Genomic DNA, 22820 nt, shown 5'->3' on the forward strand with positions numbered 1-22820 from the left:
GAAAGCATTAGGTCGCTGACAAGCTCCTTTTCTTTTGAAGATTTGGCATGTGAAATGTTATGATTGTGAAGGAAAGTGTTTAATTGGTCAGAAGCAGAGGAGATGAACAGAAAGGATGTGTCTCCCAGCTGAAAGGCCGCATGATTAGGCATCGTGGGTAGGAATTACGCACTTAGAGGAGTTGTGTCATCGCTCATTTTCTTAAGAATTCCTAATTAATGGCTTCTTGAGGATTGGAGCAGGTGTCATGCGTTCAGTTAAATGTCCTTTTGTTGAGGTATCTATTAATTCACCAGCATAATGTAGCAAATGAGGAGCTCTCAAAGCCAGACCTCTAATTAACAAACGAAGGATCTGTCAATAACGCCTTTCTTCATTCTCGTTGCTTCTGTGATTCACATCTTTTTGTCTCCTTTATCAGGAGTCTCGCTTGTGAATGAGCAGGACTTTGCTGCAGGTAAACCTGGAAGGGACAGCTAGCTTTCCCTCTGTTCTGTGACTTAAATTGCAAATGAGCTCTTTTCCTTCAGCCCAGTTCTTAGATTCTTAGATCTCTCTCTCTCTCTCTCTCTCTCTCTCTCTCTCTCTCTCTCTCTCTCTTTCTCTCTCTCTTGACTTGGTCATGGATCCCCTTTTTCTCCTAGGCTTCTGGGGGGAATGGAGGGCTTCAGTCACATCCCTGGCTACACTGTCTTCGCATATTGATAGTGCTCAATTTGTATCTCCACCTAACAACTTTCTTACTTTTCATCTATGTCCCAAAAGAAGCTTACATAGGTAGCTCCCTTCCTCTGCTGCTCACACCTCCCCAGAGGACATCAATGGTTACACTAGGAAACGGAGGAGCTTGACCCCCCTCATCCTACCTAATGACCACCCCCTCCCCCGTTCCTTTCTTCCCCATCTTCACTGCCATTCCTGCCTGCTGTCCCCTGAGCTACTGCAACAGCTCATCTGTCCCCTGAGCTACTGCAACAGCTCTTAGGGGCAGGATTGTGTTTCCTCTAACTCCAGTGTTGATGCTCCAACCCCCTATTACATAGACAGTAATATCTGTGTGTATATTGCTGAGTGTGTGCCTGAGAGGCCACACTTTCAGATGTAATAGCAGAGATTGAAAACATTCCAAAAAGACAAGGTGTCTGCCCTCAGTATGTATTGACTTTTTCTCCTCACTATTCCCTAAGAAACACGGCATAGTAACCATCTTATGTCTACATTGTAGAAGTACTCTAGCTACGACTTAGAGCATGGAGGAGGGGCTGAGACTGTAGGACAGTGGTCAAATGTGTTTGAAACATGCTTGAGGCTCTGGGCTCACAGTTACCATATTACTTTAGGTAAGAGACAAGATTCGAGGATTTCATTGCTTGTGGGGGTCCTGGAACCAGTCCCTGTGGGATACTGAGCTGCGTGTGTGAGTGTGTGTGTGTGTGTGCGTGTTTGTATAGGCATGGGTGTGTTCGTTTGTGAAGAATGCGCACGTGTACACGTGGTATGGTAGGTATCCATGAATGTATATGAGTGTTGGTGTACACACAGGTACGCACGCATGTGTGTGTATGTATGTGTGCATGTGCATGCATATGTATGTTAGGAGCTCCTGTCATGCTTGTAATGTGTAGTGAGGATTAAGAGCTGACCCCCAGCACCCAGCTCTACCAAAGGGCATGTAAGGCTTGTGTGTGTATCGATTCTTTTCTCATTTGTTTTTATTTTATGTGCATTAGTTTTTTTGTTGGATCCCCCAGAACTGAAGTTACAGGCAGTTGTGAGCTGCTATGTGGGTGCTGGGAATTGAACTCAGGTCCTCTAGAAGAGCAAGCCAGTGCTCTTAACCACTGAGCCATCTGTCCAGCCGCAGTATGTCAGTTCTTTATTTATGTTGACACATAATTGGATGCATTGATCAGACATGATGCAGTATTTCAGTACATACAATGTAGTGGCGACGGTAGGGAAATTGGCATGGCCTCACTTCAAAGTAATATCATTGCTGTGTGTTGGTGTTATTTAAAGTCCTCTCTACTACTCTTTTAAAAATGTTGGCAGCCATTGTCTCCCTACCGCATGGCACAGAGCATTAGTCATTTTTCCTTCTATGGCAAGTTAGCAGCGGGGTCGGGGGTGGCCCTGACTGTTCTGCCTGTGTGGGACCCTTTTCCTCCTCCTGGTTGCCTTGTCCAGCCTTGATGTGATGGTATGTGCCTGGTCTCACTGTAGCTTGTTGTGATGTGCTTGGTTGATGTCCCTGAGAGGTCTGCTCTTTTCTGAGGGGAGGAAGATGGGGTGGGGTGCTGGATCTGAGGGAGACGGGAGGTGGGCAGGAGAGAAGAGGGAGACGGGAGGTGGGCAGGAGGGAAACAGGATGTAATGTATTTGAGAAGCATATGAGGCATTTCTTATTGGCACTTCCGCCCTCTACCCACCCTAACTCTTGGCAGTCCTGTCTTGGCCACACCACACTGTTCACAGTCCTGACCCTGTCCAGTCTCCTTGTCTGGCTTGCTCTTTCCTCCCCAAGCAATTTTCTTTGGAGCCTTCCTACTGTCCACATGCTCAGCCACAGCATCCTCTAGGGCCTTGCTGGAGCTCCCACACAGCACCCAGGCACATCTCCGCCGTTGCCCATCCATGGTTGTAGAACTGGCTCCTTCAACAGACTGAGCTTCCAGGGCGAGCACCCGGCAGCATCTGGCTATGAGCACACTCTCCGCATTCTCTACCGTTGTAGTCAATACTTTCCCATCTTCACTTTAAAACAAAAATGTTAACTTTTAGCTAGGAACCACCCCTCTCAAACTGGGAGCCAGCAGTGCAACTGTCTAGAACTAAGCAATGGTTAGCAGGTGTGTGTTGGCTTGGACGCTGGCACAGCCTCTTGCCAGCTTCGCCTTGGCTCTCAGACTGCCTGGGAAGCAGCCCACAAGGCCCCCAGTGGTTGCATTTCCAGAGAATGTGGGGCTGCTGAGGCTGTCCAACTGCAGCCCAGCCAGCCAGCCCATCCTGAGATCTGTCTTCCGCTCTTTCTTCCGCTCTCGCTTTCTTTCCCCTTCCTTTCTCTCCATTCCCTCTCCTCTTCTGTTCTCCCTTCCCTTCTTTTATTTACTCCTCATCGCCACCCTTTCCTCTTTCTCTCCATCTCTTCCTCTCTTTCTATCCCAGCTTCATTTTTCTTTTCTCCCTTTCCCCCCCCTCTCTCTCCACCCCCCTTCTTGGCCCTTCCCTCCCCGGCCTTTCCTGAAACCAGTGACAGCAGCCTTTTAACAGGAACAGCACCCTTGGCAGCCTGCAGGCTGCGCAGAGGGAGAGGAGGTGAAGCTTCTCCTGGACAATGTGGCGCCTCTCTCTGGCGCTTGGTCCCAGGATCCAAGTGTGGCAGTTTCCAGACACTGGTCTCCTGGGACTTGGCAGCAGGCTTTAACCCTGTGATAGAAGACATGCACTTCTGAGCTGCTCGTTCTGCTGACACTGATTTATGAAGAGAGCAGCTAAAGACCGTTCCAGAAACCTTGGAATTTCTCAGAACAGTCCAGGATAAGCTCCCAGGCTCTGCACACCTGCCTCACCCTACCATGGCTTCTCTCTACCCCCACCCACCCCTTCTCTGGCCTCAACGTGCTGTGTGAATGAATGAGAAACTCTGAGCTGCCCTCTTAAGGTCATCCTGTCTTTATGTGATTTTTGCAGGCCATCTCCTTTCACAGAAGGCACAGGCACCCGCTGTTGGTGCTAGCTGCCCCTTTGGGGACCCCAGAATAAGGAGAGGCATCCCTTCCCTGCCTGGGAGCAGCACACGGTGTGGTTGGGCAGATTTGGCTGGATCACTCCCAGTATGTGTGCGCTAGCGGTGATGCATTGGGCTGTTCTTGCCTCGACTTCCCACTCCTCCTACCTGGGCACCGTGGCCGTCTGCCTCTCACACCACTGTTGGAGCATACATCAGTTCATCCGTGTACTAAACAGAGCTCAGCACATGATATGAGCTCTCAAAAATTTGTCTGCCCTTTATACATGCTCTCCAAATTGTATTCCTTCTGGTTTTTGTTTTGTTCTATTTTGTCTTTTTCTTTCTCATGTAGCCCAGGCTGGCAGTAAACTTACTATCCAGGATGACCTTGAACTTCTGGTTCTCCTGCTTCTGTCTCCCCAGTGCTGGGACTATAGGTACACATAATTTGTATATAGATTATAGATGAGCAAAGAGACCTGTAAACCTGTGCGGTCATTATATTATTTCTATTTTATAGAAGAGGTAGGTCAGAGGAGCCGGTCACCTAAAGTCACCCAGCAAATGAGTAGCAGAGTCTAGATTTCAGCCTAGATACTTTCTCTTAGTACTATGCAAAATAATGGCTCACATCTTGAGTGCTTTGGAGGTGTGAGGTGCTGTACTAAGCCACCTTTTCCAGTAGCAGAAAGGCAGTATCATCTAAATAAAGCGACTTCCCCAAGGCTCACATTCAGTTAGCGGTGAGTCAGAACCAGAGTCTCCCGTGTCAGAGAGGAAAAGGGCATAGTCCTGATAGTTTTCTCTTGCTTTGAAGCTCAATGGGAGCACACACGCAGGACTGTAAGGGCCACGGAGCAAGTAGCAAATTTGTTCCTTTCTCACAGCTATGCACGGCTACTCAGGTCCTGAGCCCCCCTCTCCCACTCCCAGTCTTCAGAAACACGGTCTCAGCCAAGACCCAGATGACAGTGCCCCCAGAGAGAGTCCGCTGTGTATGAGAGGGCAGGGGACACCGAAACAGTCCACCATCTGTTTCTTCCCAGCTCCACTCCTTCAAGGGAGACCAAGGACCAGGCATGAGTGTGAGGCAGCCCAGATTTGACTCCTACATTTGAAGACCTGATGATATGATCTTGGGCTTCCTGGGAGCTGGAATCCCTGTTAACTTAGTTAACTTCTATGGCTACAGCATCCACAAGTGTGAAATGGGGTACAGATCCTGACTGTCTCATCAGGTTCCCAGGTATGGGTGTCCACAGGAGTAAGGAATGGGACAGTGTCTGGCATATTACTTGCATGGGTCACTGGTATGTCATCATTGCTAACGTCGCAGAGACCCAAGAAGCTATGTGACTAGTCTTTCTTTCAAGTCTCATGACAGAGAAGACAAAAACAAAACAATAACAACAGAAAACAAAAACCAAAACACCAGAATTGTCCAGGTGAACATAAAGCCTAGAATTCCTTTTTTCTTTTTATAAATTATAGTTTATTCACTTTGTATCCCAGCTGCAGCCCCTTCCCCCATCCCATCCCAATTCCACCCCTTCCCTCTTCTTCTCCTATGCCCCTCCCCCAGTCCAATGATAGGGTAGGTCCTCCTCCTCCTCTTCCATCTGACCCTGGTCTATCAGGTCTCATCAGGAATGGCTGCATTGCCTTCCTCTGTGGAAGAGACAGTCCCTATTCCTATTATTGGGGAACCCTCTTGGACACTGAGCTGCCACGGGCTACATCTGAGCAGGAGTTCTAAGTCATCTCCGCGCATGGTCCTTGTTTGGAGTATTGGTCTCAGAAAAGACCCCTGGGCCCAGATTTCTTGGTTCTGTTGCTCTCCTTGCAGAGCTCCTGTTCCCTCATCATACTAAAACCTGTACACCTAAAGAAGCTAATCAAGCCCAATCTTCATTCAGAAAGGCAGACGAGATGGACATCAGAAGAGGGAGAAAACAGGGAACAGGACAGGAGCCTACCACAGAGGGCCTCTGAAAGACTCTACCCAGCAGGGTATCAAAACATATGCTGAGATTCATAGCCAACTTTTTGCAGAGTGCAGGGAATCTTGTGAAAGAATTCTTTATCAGTGCAAGCTTCTGCCCAAACCCAGGCTCCTTACAGAAAACAAAAGTGTCCTTGGGAGTGCCAGCTGAGGCCTCATCTCCCCTGCCCTAGGCATATGGAGTCCATCACTTGGGCAGATTGATTCTCTCCCAGCCGAGACTCAGGGTCTTCCCAGCAGAGGGCGACATCGCAGGAGTGGAGGATCTCTGTGGGGTCCTTCCTAGTCTGGTTTTCAGGGCAGGACAATGTGAGCTGGAATCCCTGTTTCCCTGGTAGGAGCTTCCATTTGTTACTTTCTTTGTAAACTCGGTATGTGGGGAGGGGAGGAGGCATTGAGTCACAGTTTTGTTATGAAGGCTGGTTAAACATTCTACTGCCATAGCTGGTTTCAATAAAGGGAAGAAGCCGCTGTTATGGATAGATTGTGCCGGGTCCTGAACCTTTCAGGAGTCCTCAATCCCAGTCCTCTAATGCTCCTGGAAGAGACCCTGGCCCCACATGATCCCGGAACAGGCAGCAGCTGAGAGACATTCTGAGAAATTGAGCTACAGACCAGAATCTGTGACTGAATAATTTTCTCAATGAACAAAGGCCATCAGAAGGGAAATCAGGCCTGTCTCCTCATTCCCTGAGGCTTCTCTTCCAATTTCTCACACCTGCCTGTGGTGTGGAATAGCATGCATTGCTTTTTCCAGACCTCCTCGTAGCTTGCTACCAGACTCCATCATGCACAAGGGCAGTCCACAAAACAATGGGAGCCAGTTTCTAACACACAGACAAAATGTCTACACTGAGATGGATTTTATTTTCTTCAAAGAAGTCAAATATCTGACGGGCTGTGTGCAAATTCTAATAACCCTGTGAACTTCCCCTCCGGGTTCATCTTTAGAGCAGACAACTCTCAATTCTTAAATCTCGAATTCTTAAAGAATTTAGCATGCTCTGTTTGTTTTTCCGGGTAGATTTCTAAAATTGGCAGATATAACAGAAGATAACCGAAGCTGAGCCTGTGAAATAAACGTGTTTAGTTATGTCAGGTAATGACGCTTCGGTAAAGATTAAGGTCACAGCTAGGAAATATCAATTTACCTCTTTTGGTGCTGTTGGGAATGGGAGCTGGCTCTGAGGACCGTGGCACGAGGCAGACTTTTGGACAAGCTTGGAGAAATGGGAGTGAGTGGAAAAAAAAAAATCCTGGCTTTCCCAAACAACTATTAAGAACAAACATCACTTCTTTAAACACTTGTTTAAAAATAATTCACTCCCGTGACCATGTAGTCACGCCTAAGATTTAAATTATTCCTATAGGTTTTGCTTGAACAATTGCTGGTTTGAGGATACTATGTGTGTCCATGCTCATGGCATTTGGGTGTTTACCTCCTTGCTTTCCCTCCTCCCCTCTTCCTTTCTTTTTAGGCATATGTTGAAACTATTAGACTCAAAGATGATGAAATACTCAAAGTCCAAACCAAAGAAGATGGCGATGTCTTTATGTGGCTGAAGCACGAAGCCACGCGGGGCAACGCGGCAGCACAGGTACGCCTACGCCCATCTTGGAGAATCTGTCAGTCATTTCAGATAAGGTTTTGCTTCAGTGACAAAACCTGCCCATCCCCAGTGGCTTCAAGCAATGCTGCTGTATCTTCTGCTCGCAGTCATGTCTCGTGGAGCTCTTGCGGCCTTGGAGCCCAGGTGGATGAGGCTTCTCCACATACTTCCAACATCATTGGCAAGGCCACAGCCACGGCTCATCTGAGGCTAGGAGACCACACTTCACTGCTAAGTCATTGCTAATGTGAGCTACTCAGAGCATGTAACACGGCCATTCTTTTGCTTAAGGGGCTGGAGAATAGTCCTCCAAGACTCCTGTTGGTGTGTTAATGTATTAGACAGAAAACAAGGAGCATCTTGTGTGTAAAAGAAATTAGATGGCCATGCATTCAGCCAGGAGAACAATAACCATTTACAGAGTGTCAAGTCAGAAGGATTGGCCTTGTCTTTGAACATCTTATGTCTTTGAGTAGAGTTTTAGGAGCGAGATTTACGGCTGATGAAAAGCCTTGGCTGCAGCTTGCTGAGGCTACCTTCACCAGAAGCCTTTTTCCCCAAAGGAGAGGTTTAGCATCTGATGTGTGCTCCTAGGGAGCACTAAAGTCTGGGGAGGAACCTCCAGCACTGCTGAGTGGCGGGAGAGCAGAGCTAGGAAAGGGAAAGAAATGAGAGAAGAGTCAGAGGCACTGACAAATCGTCCTTCTCAGGGCACAAGTCTCCCAGGGCTCCCTAGGGATCTTCCGGCACTTTCTTTCCTGGATGTTGAAGGTATGGACACAGAGGCAGAAAGAAGGGGGACAATTAGGGACCCACATGAAGCCAAATAGTTAACAGAGGCAGCCCCTGACCCCCATCCTTGGTTTTGTAACCAACCCTGGCCTGCTGTTGTTTTTGTAGAGAGTATTGTAGTTCTAGAAATGCTATGGGGGTTGGAGGTGGGGGGGGGGCTCCGGAGCTCATATTAATCTTCCTAACAGTGGACACTTCTTCAGCAAATCCATATGCACAGGCTTCTGGAAACTTTTGAGAGGATTAGGTAAAGCGAGGTGTGTGTGTGTGTGTGTGTGTGTGTGTGTGTGTGTGTTCACGTGCATGAGTGGGCCTATGTATACAGTACCAGAACCAGAACTGGCTGGAATATGATGGACTTGCTTACTGATCACAGAACATGGTCCAAAGAAGCTCCCCTCACTCCTCAAGCACGGCCTCCTGTAGGACCGTCTGACAGCAATCCGCACGGAGGTCTGCCTGAGGACATTTCTCAGTGGCACTGATCTCCTGTCCCCACTCCTGTCTCTGTGGCTGGACCCATCATGAGACTAAGGCTAGGAGCTTTCAGGAGGCAAGGACACACATATGTGTTGTAGCTTGTACTTATGCAAATGCACCTTTGGGCTCCTCCCCCATCCCTGTTTTAAAATAGCATGTTTAATTCTTTACTCTCAACCTAAAACATGTTAGATGTTATTATTAGCATGTATTAGTTATTATTCTGAGTTTCATTGTGATATTTTCATACACATGCATAATGTATTTCAATTTCATTTATTCCTCTGTCCTCCCACTAATCTCTTTCCTGTTCCTAACTCTTTCCTGTTCTACTTTTGTAAAAGAGAGAGGGAAAGAAAAGGGGAAGAAGGGAGGAGTGGCGGCGTGGGGAAAACCCAGTGAGTTTTATTAGGGTGGTTCAGAGGACTATGGGCACCCTGGGAAACAATAGCTCTCTACCCCCTATCAGCTGTTAATGTAAGGAAGGGTGAGGCCCCATGGGCCCCTCCCCCTTCCGTGATAGGGTATTTATAGCATCATGTGCAGGTAGTCACAACTGCTGTGAATCCAGGGGGACAGGCATAGTGAGGGTGCTGGGGCGCGAGCTCAGCAGTGAAGAGCACTGACTGCTCTTGCAGAGACCCCGGGCTCAGTGCTCAGTACACACACACACACACACACACACACACACACACACACACACACCATGCCTGGAAGACAACATTCCATATCTCTCCACACTGCTTCTTCTGCATTCTCTCTGTCCCCTCTTCTAAGACATTCCCTGGGCCTTCAAGGGCTCCTACACATGTCCCATTTTGGATGGCCACTCCACCTAGAACATTTTACACTAGGTTTATCCTCCCATTCACAACCCAGGAAACTCATTGTTCTAAGTCACTGTTGTCTTTAAGCAACGTTTGGCTCAGATGCTCTTCTGGGGACAGCAAGGGGTAGCCAAGAACCCTGAGGCTGCCATCGAGTGGTACGCTAAGGGGGCCCTGGAGACGGAGGATCCTGCGCTGATATATGACTACGCCATCGTGTTATTCAAGGTAAGAGTCGCTTAATAGGGACTAAAATTGCTCAGTTCTGATAATAGACATCCTGAGCTATCTCCTGTGGGCGTGCAGGCAAACAGACAGCCTTAGAACAACCTGCTGTCACCTGTGATGGAGAGGGACACAGCTGAAAAGGAAGAGCCAGAAGCGCTTCCCTGGGTGCACTTTTAATTGACAACCTTATAGGTGACACCTGGCTTCTCTATACGCCTGTGACACCCCGAGGGAGACACCCATATTTCATGGCTTGGTCCATGGCCTCCAGCCCCACAGAGCTGCAAGTTTGTCACGAGTTCAACAGAGCATGTTTGAGCCAGAACTCAACAGTCCCAATGATGGGGATGGAGGTAGGGGAATGAACCTAGTTGCAAGCTAAGGAGGAAGGGCAGGGAAGAGTCTGGGAGACAGAGGACGGGAATTAGAGTCCCACCCCTGTACCCGTGCAGATATGCCTGAAGAAGCTCATGTATTCTAGGATGAGGCTCATGACCGTAGACTGAATGAAACAATAGGACTGTAACACTTGTGTGTGCCTTTTAAAAGAAAATCGCTGTTCCCACTGACAGATGGAGCGCTTGCTCCCTGTGTCCGGTAAACCAGCATATTAGATTCTCACTGCCTGGAAGATGTGACGTGTCGTGTTATTGTCTTAGAGCAACAGAAGCACAGAGAGGTGACCTTACCCACGGTCACCCAGCTGGTGCATTTTGCACCTTGAACAGGGATCCAGGCAGGCTGGCTTTATGGTCTGCGCTCTGTATACCCAAATGCAGACGTATCAAACCACTAATCTCAGAACAATCTCTCATCCAAGCATGAATCCAACCTGAGCCTACTTAGTTTCAGAGGTCAGACTCGAACAGGTACACCTGGGGTGGCCTGCAGACCTAAGCTTGGAAAAGGGGGGAGGGCACTTTGGCTTTGGTAAGGAAGTCCTTGGACCTTACTTATGTCCATGCCCCAAAATGAATATCGTCAATAACCACACTTCACCCGTGTGCCTGGCCTGTCTCCAGATCCACAGCTGTGGCCGCTCACTCACTGACAACTATGACGTTGCTACAGATCTCTCCTCTACACCCCCATTGAAGCCTGAAAACCTAATGGTTGTTATGGTTTCCAAATTGAGGCCTAGACCTTCTCTTTCCAGGCACCAAATCAACAGAGATTATTTGAACCTTCTCCATATGCCAGTGTGTTTATCTAAAACACATGCATTCTGTGCCGGCCTCATGCCAGCCTCTGTGCTCGGTGAGGGACAGATGGAGGCTTAAGTCACATCCCTGGCCTCAGAGGGCTCATGCACCGGAGGGGAAGACAGGGCGCAGAAATGGTGTAGAGGAGAGAAACCTGTCCACCACAGTTGGGGCTGGACAAAGTCCAGAGAAGAAGGAGGCAAGAGGCAGGCGTTGTTTCCGCCCACCAGGATGTGGTGGTGTAGACTGGGATACACATAAGTGCATGTGTGACAGTGGGTGACATGTTTCCTCGGGTCTCATCCCCAAATCTTAAAGCTTTTTTTTTTTGTTTCCCCAGTGCTATCGACTTCTGGCTAAGTTCCCTCTGGGTAGGATGCAGGGAGCCTTCATCAGCATCTCAGGGAAGAGTTTGCTTCTGGCAAGGAGCTCTTTTTAAGCATAGTTCACATGGAAGGGCCTCATTTGGAAATGGGCATTCCTGGGCATTCTGGGTGTAAAGGCCATGGCATGCATTGGCTGTTTAGGGCACCCGTCATACCACATGAAAGTATGACGCCAGAGTGAGGGGGTGGCTTATCCAAGGCAGTCCTTGAAGTTTTGACGTTGACTCCGTGTTGGTCCTCTGCCAGTGTATTCATCAGCTGTTCTCCAGGCATACACTCTGCCAGTGTTTGGTCTCATTTAAGAATTTCTGGTACTTCTCAGATTAGCATGTGGTGCAGTCTTTGTGCAAGAAGATATGTGATTAAACTGACAAGAATACTGGGTTAAATACAAGGAAATTGGAATATCTGGGTTCAGTGATATACTGTGATTCTGTGAGCCTTTGCATAAATCAACCTCTCTACATCTGTTTTGTTCCTTCAAAACAAAACAACAAACAAAACAAAACAAAACAAAAACTTACACACACACACACACTGACAAAGATGAGCCTTGTGTGTAGCTGTTTGCTACTTGGAAGGTTCTTCTTTCTTCTGCCCTTTTTCTTCTGCCCTTTCAACCCGCTAACACTAGATAAAAGAGATAAAAGGATAAAGAGGAAAGGAAAGAGATCCCCGAATAAAGTCAGGGGTTGGAAAGGGGGTGTCATTGTCATTAGACTACTTCCTGCTGACTAGGGGTGTAGAGCTCCTTGGGGCAAGTTTGATCTTCATCATCAGGCTATCTAATTTCTTCTTTCTTCTTTTTCGTGCGTGACTGCTTAACAAACCTCCACCAACAGCAGCCAAACAACAACCCAGCCTGCCTCTCGGGGCCCTAGCATTTCTTTACCCTCTGAAAAGTCTCCAAAATTCCAAATGCCCACAATCACAGAAACTATCTGCTGCTGGCAAAAACCACACCGCTGCTAGAGCACGAGGCAAATCAGTCAGCTGCTTTGCAGCAGCTTCATATCCCCGCACCTGGCATTAAAACAAAAGCATATCCTTGTGATATTGCTGCTTCTTCTTCTTCTTCTTCTTCTTCTTCTTCTTCTTCTTCTTCTTCTTCTTCTTCTTCTTCTTCTTCTTCTTCTTCTTTTTCTTCTTCTTCTTCTTCTTCTTCTTCTTTTTTAAAGAACCCAAAATTACAAAATTGTCACTTGTGTTCTATTAGTTTAGATGTTCCACCTTTTCTGATTCTTCCCAGGGTCCAAAAGTTATGTTTCTGATCTGATTCTTCTAAGTGCCCTGTGTTCTCCTTCCTCTTCCTCGCTAATTAAATAACACAATTGTCTTAGCTAAAGTTTCTCTTGCTGTGATGAAACATCATGACTAAAAGCAAGTTGGGGAGGAGAGGATTTAGTTTGCACTTCCATATTGCTGTTCATCATCAAAGGAAGTCGGGACAGGAAATCAAACAGGGCAGAGACATCGAGTCAGGAACTAATGCAGCAGCTATGGAGGGGTGCCACTGGCCTGCTCTCCATGGCTTGCTCAGCCTGCTTTCTTATAGAATTCAGGACCACCAGCACAGGGATGAACCACCCACAATGGGCTGGGCCCTTCCTCATAAATTACTAATTAAGAAATGTCTTACAGGCTCGATTACAGCCAGATCTTGTGGAAGCATTTTTAAATTTTTATTTATTCATTCACTCTACATCCTGATTGCAGATCCCCCTCCTCTCCTCCCGGTCCCTCCCCTATCTCACATTCTCCCCTTCTCCTTTTTCTCCTCAGAGAAGGGGGAGGTCCGCATGGGTACCAACCTAACCAGGCACATTAAGTCGACACAGGAGGAAGCATTTTCTTAATTGAGGTTCCCTTCTCTCAGATGACTTTAGCTTGTATCAAGTTGACATAAACTATTCAAGCAATTGATCCCTTGTCAACTTAACATACAAGCACATCACTATTAAGCCACAACTTCTTTCTCGTTCGTTCCCAAAATCTCTCGTTAAAAATATTCTAAAAATTTTAAAAGTCCTACAGTCTTTACAAATTCTAATATATTAAAAGTTCAGCTCTTTAAAATAGCCAGTATCTTTTAAAATCCAAAGTCTTTTAAAATTCAAAGTCTCTCAACTGTGGGGATCTTGTAAAACCAAAAATAAAATGCTTTCTTCAAGAGGGAAGAACCAGGGCATAGTCACATTCTGAACAAAGCAAACCCAAACTCCAGCAGTGTTAAAAAAAAAACTCAATGTCCAATGATCTAGAATCTAATCATAATCTTATGGGCTCCTTCAAAAGGCTTGAGTCACTTCTCCACCTCTGCCCTCTGCAGCACATACACCCTGTCTTCTAGGCTCGCCTGGCTTCTCTCCACTGATACTTCTGTCTTTGATGGTTGACCCGTGGTACTGGCATCTCCAAAATACTGGGGTCTTTCTGTTGCAGCCAGGCTGCAGTTTCACCAGTACGTGCCAAGCCTCAGCTGCTTTCCATGACCCCTTTATGCTTTCAAAACCCATACCACCTGGGTGAGTTTTATATTACCAGTTCTGGCTGCCAGCATGAGGTAGAGCCTGGGCCACCTCCAGAACATAGCTTTTGTGTGTTGACTGTGAGGAAACACTTCCCAGAAGACTTCACCTCAACAACGCTGTCTCGTCTTAATCACCACTAATTTCTCAGCTCCAGCTAACCAGCACTGAGTATCCCAACACAGCAAAGGTTTTACTTTAGTAGTTGTGGTATCTTGTGAGTCAGAGCTGATTCTTCAGCCCCAGCAAACCAGAACCACAGAATCTTAATTCAAAATAACAAATGGCCCTGATAGAGTCTTTAAACTTCCCTCTGAAGTTTCACAAGCCAGGCGCCTATCTTGTGCATTGCTCTCAATATTCTTATATTCCAAACTCCCATTGAACAGCTCAGCAAGCACTGAAAACTCAATGGCTTTTCTTGAATAAAGTTCCAAAGTCCTCCCACGATTCTCCCCCAAACAACATGGTCAGTCTGTCACACCAACATCCCACTCCTGGTACCAACTTGTCTTAGTTAGAGTTTTTATTGCTGTGATCAAACACCATGGTTAAAAGCAAGTTGGGCAGGAAAGAGTTTAATTGGCTTATACATCTATGTTACTGTTCATCATTGGAGGAGGTTATGATAGGAGCTCAGACAGGGCAGAAACCTGGAGGAAGGGGCGAACGCAGGAACCGTGGAGGGGTGCTGCTTACTGACTTGCTCCTCATGGCTTGTGCAGCCTGATTCCTTCTACAACCCAGGACCACCAGCCCAAGGATAGTACCATCCGCAATGGTCTGGAGTCTGGGCCCTCCTCTGTTGATCACTAATTAAGAAAATGCCTTACAGCCAGACCTAATGAAGGCATTTTGTTTGTGTGTTTGTTTTGTTTTGTTTGGGTTTCCCTGTGTAGCCCTGGCTGTCCTGCAACTTGCTTTGTAGACGATGCTAGCCTCAAACTCACTGAGTTTGCCTGCCTCAGTACCCCCACCCCCACCCAGTGCTGGGATTAAAGGCATGTGCCACCACCACCTGGCCTGAGGCATTTTCTTGATTGAGGTTCCTTCCTCTTGTATGACTTTAGCTTGTGTCAAGTTGACATAAAACTATCCAGCACAGGCATAATTCTGAAAAATATTTTTGCTTCCATTTTATTAAATAGGTAGGTCAAGGTCCAGTAGCAACTTGAGTAGAATTTAACCTTTAGCTTGATTCCAATTTTTATTGGAGATCCTAAAAACTATAGAGCTAATCATCACCCAGCCTTTCTTATACCATGCAGGAAGTTAGGACTCATTATCCTTTCTCAGAATAAAGCCAAAATGCACACTATGTACAGTACAGTATGGCCATCAGAGGTTTAGTCTGCTTGCTTGGGTTCAAATCCTGCCTCCCATGATTCTGGGAAGTCTGGGGTGGATGGGAATGTCAGTGTCTCCCCTGTAGGGTTGCTACAATGGTTAGATGTGGTTGTTGGGGTTGCTGGCCTGTGATCGCATGGTATGTTGATTACCACCTCCAGCTGTTACAGAGTCAAGCAAACAGAGCAGGTAGTCGCATTCATGCGACTCCACGGTCCTATAAGGTGACCCCCTGAGTCTTGTCTAAATTGAGGAAGAGCCCCTGGGCTTTGGGAGAGTAGAAGGGGCCCATGATTATGAATAAATTTGGAGCAACAGGGATTTTCAGTTGGCTTCCCTCCTGCTATCAGACCCGTGTCAAAGCCTCAGGAACCCTTTCCCTCCCTACTCTTGGATGCACCATTTCCCATACATACTCCTCTAGACCCCTTAGCTAGGTCCTTTTTGCAACAAGAACTCCAACGTCCATTTCTGTACACAGAGGACGAGCCACCTCTTCGGGAGATCTCACATGTGCTAGAAAGAAACTTGTTGTTTTCTGTAACCTGCCTCGGAGGCAAGTGGCTGGTTTCTCGGGGTACTATCTCCTTTTCAGCACATTCTCAAACTCACCCAGAAACCACAGTATCATACCCAGGGGACCTAGGCCAATAACTCTTGACTGTTCAACACAGATAACGTGTTTTATCTGGGTATCAAATTAGATAATCCCAGAGGAATGCATCCAGGATGACCAAATCCAGCCAATCTGCTTTATAGCTTCTCCCCAGCATGTATGCAGTGATAGGAGCACAGGCCACTCCACCTCAGTGGGTTTCTGTCCCCGATGAACTGGGAAACTGAGGCTTGTTTCTGTTCCACAAACATGAACAAGATGAGGATGATGATGATGATGATGATGGCGATGGTGACAACAATGATATCTTGCAATACTGCTGTGCCTAGAAGCACTTAAGATTATGAAGTTTTTTTTTTTTTTTTTTTTTCTTTTTCTTGTTTTGTTTTTTAAGGTTCAGGGTTTATTTGCAAGCATTTTATATTGGATGCTGGTGTCTCTGTGTGATGCCTGTGAGGATTCGGGTTTATTTTTCCTCATAATCATTTCTGTTTGTCAATGTTTAGGGTCAAGGAGTTAAAAAGAACAGACGGCTCGCCTTAGAGCTCATGAAGAAAGCTGCTTCCAAGGTAACCCATGCAAATTGTCTGGAGGAAACAGCTCCTCACACGCCCACACTTTCAGAAAGCTGTGTGAGCAAATGGCCAGCTTTCTTCCACAAAGCTGAGGTGAAAGTGAGGTGGGGAGGGGTCCCCCAGTGCAGCGACTAGTCATTTTTAAGTTGTAACACACACATAATCTTGCCACAGTGAGGAGAGCACCCTTCAAAGGCTGAATGCGCCTTCCCAACAATGGAATCCGGGCTGATTTTGTTTGAAGACTAAAATTATAATCACAAGCTGCCCTGATAACAAGCACTGGGGCTTCTTGAAATTGAATGAGGAGAAAGGCTATTGAATTAGGAAAACCAAAGCCTAATTTCCTGGAACATTAACCATGTTCTGACCAATTCCCATTTGCCTCTTGTGCTTTGATAATGGGCTGCTTGCAAAGGTCACCACCAAGGTCAGAAATTTTGCATTTGTCACTATTTATATGTCATTAGTATCTTCAGTCAGCTGCTTTCACCAGAACCCTGAAGAACGGAGGCCATAAAATCACTTGGAAGAAGATGCATGTGTATGCACACACATGCCTCAAGCGCAAATGCGTGCACACTAGTTCTCACACGCCCACGTGCACCTGCGTACAGATATGCAAACAACTCTCCACTTCATCAGAGTACTCTTTTTGGTCCCTGGCTAGTCCTTTGTTCTCAAGGCTTCTAAAAGTAACCATGCTAATTTTTCTCCCCCACCTTTTTTCTTGGGGGAGCTCAGAGCATCCTGCCCATTAGGGCAGGAAGTTGAAGTAGGGTTCTCTATCTAGGTGCTGTCAGGGCACACAGTCCTGCTTGTTATGTGTGTACCTGCTACTGGCCTAACACAAGGGATGCACAGAAACAGGAAGGCAGCTCAGTGATGGTCACTGAGGGTACTGTGTCCAGGGAATCCTCGAGTGGGACTGTGTGAGGGTTGTCCAGGGCAGATGTGAATTTTGCATCTTTTTACCTCCCCCATGACCCCTAGAGCTAAATTCTTATTCAGTCTGCTTTATTTCAGATTACAAAGCAGTTTCCTGGAATCTCTGTGTTCTTAAGTTCCCTACGGTTCTCACACTTTCGTTCAGCAAGGACTCACTAAGGGCCCATGAGAGACTTTACAGGGACTGTTGAGAAAGGCTGCCTACAACTCAGTTTTCAGAATTAGAAGGCACACAGAAGCAAATCTGTTGCTCTAGCTAAATAGATGTCCAGGACAGGTGCTGAGTACTAAGCAATATGACAGGATTTCTTTTAAAACAAACAAAAAACAACACAATAGTCACTTTATTCTTAAGTTTGTACTTTACAAAACCACAAGGAAGAAGTCCTCGAGGGAGAGGTGTTGAGGAGATAGTAAGGGGAAAGGGAATAGCCAGAAACAAACCCACTCATCTGGGGCACTGGGCAGATGCTAGGTCCAGGCCAGCACAGCGATGCCATGCATGCTGGCTGCACAAAGCTCAGCTAAGTGGCCTGAGAGTCTTTCAGCCCTGAGACTGTTGTTATCTGATGGGCAGCCTCCAGCCAAAGATTCAAAGGCCAGGGAGATGGCCAGCAGCAGCAGGTGAGGCCACCCTTCTAGGAGCTTCAGGATGCTCTGCCTTCAGCATGCCGGGGTTTCTTATGGGCTCCTGAACTGAACCTGGCACAATTCCCAGAGAAGCCCTAGCTTTCAGCTTGTGGCAGGTTCATCTGAATCAAGCTGTGTCTTCTCCAAATGAGCAATAAAAAGCCATTTGGATGCCTCCTTACTGTGGGCATGTCCCAAAACCTCCTGTTGTCATTTAATAGGATGGTTTGGTCTATAACTTCATGTAGAGTCTGCAGCGCTTACAGGGAGTTTACATTGTCCCAGGCTCGAAAGAATGCTTCTGGGGAGGTCATGGTGCTGACTATGCTCAAGTGTACTCCTAGTCTGGGTATCTTGGTGGCCTGCAGGTATGGCTCTCCACCTCGAGGGTCTGCGGTTTTGTTTCCCACCTGCAAGCTTTCATTCATTCCATTGATGGCACGTGCTTAAGTCTCTATCCTGTGATGGGGATAAAAACCAAGATGCCAGTCTCCCCCCGACCCAGCCCCGATGAAAGCGGTGGCTAAAATGATATGCTTCCCCAATGAGACTGTTCTTTAGGTCAGACAAAGAGTGAGAAACGAGAGCTCAAAGTGCACACAGGTGTGTTACAGCAGGGCAGGAGGATCTCTTGGGATTATTCTTGTCCTGCAAGACATGGTCTGAGCATCTCTGAGAGTAGAAGAGAGTCCACAATGAAATGCACTCAGTAAGTACAAGGACACTAGAGGACAGGTTGACATAAACAGCCCCTTTCCTAGAGCTGACATTGCCAACTCAGTTTTGAAACTTTTCCTCTCCATCCTTCCCTGCTGCTATCAGACCCCAAATCCCATCAGAACTGGGGATGCCAACTCATCTCAAAGCACCGAAGCTGTGCGAGTGGATTGTCACAGCTGCTGCCCTCGGAGGCTTGTTGGTGTTTAGGGCAGAGGAAGTCAACAGATGGGCAGGCGGGTCACCTAGAAACCATCCCAGCCAGGGTGGGAGTCAAGCTCAAACATCCGCTGCAGCCCAGTCCTCATGAAATTGAAGGGCTGGGGAAATGTCCTTCCTGAGGAGAGACATTTGCAGGGGTGTTACATAACTGCCCATACGCATTGAGCAATGGTTTGGGGACCAGCGTCACTACTGAGCTGGAAGGCAGAAAACCCAGCAGCAGCCGGGCAAAATCCACCTGGGAAGTCTCTTAGGCAGGCCCAGGCTGTCTAGCAGTTAGCTTTTCTTTAGTGCCATCTGCCCCTCGGAAAAGAGAAAGGGAGACTGGGAAAACGCTGCCGCAGCAACTGCTTCCAGATGTCTTTCGATTTCATTAAAATAATAATAAAAATAATAATAACTTTCCTCTTGTTCTAAAATTCAGGGATTGCATCAGGCTGTCAATGGCCTCGGATGGTATTACCACAAATTCAGGAAAAATTATGCCAAAGCAGCAAAGTACTGGTTGAAAGCAGAAGAAATGGGGAACCCAGATGCATCTTACAATCTTGGGGTCCTGTATTTGGATGGCATTTTCCCAGGGGTCCCTGGAAGGAATCTGGTGAGTGAACCTGGCCATGGCTAACTGGGGATCGTGGGGAAGGTATGGGAAGTGCCCAGGCTGGACTGGGCCCCGCAGTTGAGAGGGATGTGAGAGTGAAGCATGTGCCTACCCTCAAGAAACTCGTGGTCTAGTGAGGAGAGCATGATGGCCTTGAGGAATGCCTTTAGCCATTGGGAGGTGATCTCAGGACTTCCAGGGAGCAGAACCAGAGTAGCCACAACGTTTTGTAGAGCAGGAAGGGTTGAGTAGAGGACTGAAAGGGAAATGGTCCACCGTGAGAGAGCAAGAGAAAGGTCAGGGAGACTGACCTTCTAAGGAGCAGAAAGGAGCAAGTGTGGACAGAGTTGCCACGGGTTCGACCAAAGTTACAAGGCAAAGAGCAGAGGCCATATTGGGTGTTTACTGGGCACTTGCCCAAGTGTCAAGTACTTTGGACGTAAGATCCATGCATCCCAGCCTCTGAAGCCTCAGCTATGACTGTGTCTGCCTTATACAATAGGTCACCAGATCTCTGAGTCACCAGAGCCATATGGTTAGTTTGAACTGGGAAGGACCTGGTCCTTGGTGTGATATGGGAATCCTCTCTTTTCACGGTAACACTGCTGATGGGAATCATAACTCAGAACTGTAACATGTAGGCCAGGCACACTAAAGTCTCTGGGGACACAGCACTGGACACAGCAGACTCTGCCCTGATGAGAGGGACAAAGGGGAAGGGACCAGAGGAGACTGAAGATGCTGTTTTAGAAGGGAGGCCCAGAAAGCCTTCTCTGGTTAGGGGACACTGTAAAGGCTTCTAAAGGATCTTATGGATATTTAAGAGAACAATCCAGAAGCAGATAGTAGTAAGGACAAATTAAGACCCCTAGAAGGATGTAGGCTTGACATGTTAGAAGACCAGCAGGAAGGCTAAGAGAGAGAGGCACGGGGAACAAATGGGAGATGAGGTCGAGGAGGTCCCTGAACTGGACCTGGTGAGACTTGATTTTTGTGCTAAGGGAGAAGCCACCAATACCAGTCATGAAGTAGGGGCCTATTTGAGTGAAGGGGCATGCTTTCAAAGACCCCTCCTGGGTCCTAGTGACTAGAAAGGAGATGAGGGTAGGACAGGAGGTTGAGCCCGCATCCACGAGAGATGGAACAGTAGAAGCCAGGGCTGTATGTGATTGGCTACCAAAGATATGTTGAAGATGGGTGCTGTTGGGTTGGCCTGGGGATATGAGAATGGGGAGGAGTCAGTGATGACATTTACTGAGATTATGAATGGAGGTGGCAGATGTTGGGATGGACAATAGTAAGGTCGCCCTAGATTTGGCAAGGGGTATCAGAGTGAATTAGGAGTGAATTGTTCTTTGTAAGACACCAGTCTTACCTTCAGAACCTCTCTTCTCATGTAACCCACACTTTACTCTCCACTAGGAAGTGTCAGGAGCCACTTGTGTTATTTACAAAAAATTAAGACAAGTTCTCACCTAGATTTTAAAGTTGAAAACAACAAAAGAGGCTTGGAAAGGATAAGGCCACACAGATTGTCAGAAAGGGTGCTGAGATTCAATCCCATGCCCTTCCTGCCTGTAAAGCTTTTTAAAAACAAAATCTGAACCCAGGCGTCTTTTCTAATACTGATACTCCAACAAAGGACCATTCATGGAGATAACCTAGAACCCCTACACAGATGTAGCCCATGGCAGCTCAGTGTCCAAATGGGCTTCCTAGTAAGGGGAACAGGGACTGTGTCTGACATGAACTCATGGGCTGGCTCTTTGATCACCTCCCCCTGAAGGGGTTGCAGCTATACCAGGCCATAGAGGAAGACAACCCTCATCAGAGGGTCTGATGAGACCTGATAGGCCAAGGTCAGATGGGAGTGGAGGAGGACCTTCCCTATCAGTAGACTGGGAAGGAGGAGAAGATGGAGGGTGGGCAGGATTGGGAAGGGATAAGGGATAGGGCTACAGCTGGGATACAAAGTGAATAAATTGTAATAAATAAATAAATAAATAAATAGAAAAATAAATAAGTGAAAAATAAAAATAAGTTAAAAAACAAAACAAAACAAAAATAATAGTTCACTGACTTCTGAAAAACAATGGCGATCAGTGGGAGTCAGCATACACACACAAACATACACACACATACACACACAAATGTTTGTTTTCTTCTTTCCCTCCACCTCTCCCTGACTGCACTAATGCTGATATTTTTATGCATTGCAAATGTCTGGTAGCCCTCCCACACATCTGTGTGTGTGGATTTATTCCCCGTCACATTCTAATTCTCACTTTGCCACTAGAAGTGCCATTTTTGTGCATGAGCGTAAAGAAAGGTATTAAGTGAGGTTAGGAAAGCAAATGCTTGAGTTGTCACCCTGTGTGACTCCTGTCACACCCCTCCATCAAGCGTGCAGGGGTTTTGTGAGGACCCAACGAGGCGGCAACGTGCTCCTGGTTCCATGGTGTCTTCTTTATTGGGTAAACAAAATCAACAGAATGGCTCTCGGAGAGATGGTATTTCCCAGGTCTCTGGGATGAACTGTCTTTTTGGAGCTATTTCTTGACCTGGTTTGCTTTAAAGGTTGAGAAGATGTAAGCCTGTGATAATGTGGTGCTTGGGATACCTCCCGACCCTGGCTCTGCCGAAGCCCGTGCAGCCAAGAGGACTCTGCAGAAATGACAGGGACTTTGTTCACCTCTCTTTACAGACGCTAGCTGGTGACTACTTCCACAAAGCTGCCCAAGGGGGACACATCGAAGGGACATTGTGGTGTTCGCTTTACTACATCACAGGCAACCTGGAGACCTTCCCCAGAGATCCTGAGAAAGCTGTCGTGTAAGAGTCTGTTAAATGTTGCCTACCATTGGGAAGCCATGTCCTCCATTCACCTTGCTGGGCAAAAGGGATATCTTTCTTTCCCTTTCCCCCTTCCTCTCTCCTTCCCTTCTTTTCTCCCTCCTATCCTCTCTCATTCCATTCCTCTTCTCACTTCCCTCCCCCTTCTGTTTATTTCTTTATCTCTCTTTGCACTTTTAAAAATTCAGTGTTTACATTTATCATTTACACATGCACGTAGATTTAAAAGAAAAAAAAAAAAAAACCACACACAAATAATTGGGACTGGAGAGATGGCCGAGAGGTTAAGAGCACTTGCTGCCCTTACACAGGACCTGAGTTCAGGTCCTAACACCCACACAGCAGCTCATTGCCATTTTTAGGTCCAACTCTGGGGGTCTCAATTCCCCCTTTTACCCTCCAGGTACCAGGTACACATGTTGCATAGACATACATGTAGGTAAAACAGCCATAAAATTAAAGCATATACCGTTAAAATGTGAAAGAAAAGCCAAATGATTGACAGGTGAAGCACTTTCAATTTTTT

The 22820-nt window shown here is 47.0% G+C and overlaps 1 protein-coding gene across 1 annotated transcript in view; it reads left to right on the plus strand.

The window, feature by feature from the left end:
* Positions 1-22820, plus strand: part of Sel1l3 (SEL1L family member 3) — a 110761-nt gene that overhangs the window by 59939 nt on the left and 28002 nt on the right. Inside the window, exons 12-16 of the mRNA XM_021644299.2 lie at positions 7211-7330; positions 9529-9669; positions 16255-16317; positions 19265-19441; positions 22146-22273. Of these exons, the coding sequence (XP_021499974.1) occupies positions 7211-7330; positions 9529-9669; positions 16255-16317; positions 19265-19441; positions 22146-22273 (629 nt within the window). The remainder of the gene's footprint in view (positions 1-7210; positions 7331-9528; positions 9670-16254; positions 16318-19264; positions 19442-22145; positions 22274-22820) is intronic.

Source organism: Meriones unguiculatus, chromosome 12 (genome assembly GCF_030254825.1).
Source record: "Meriones unguiculatus strain TT.TT164.6M chromosome 12, Bangor_MerUng_6.1, whole genome shotgun sequence".
Classification (NCBI taxonomy): domain Eukaryota; kingdom Metazoa; phylum Chordata; class Mammalia; order Rodentia; family Muridae; genus Meriones; species Meriones unguiculatus.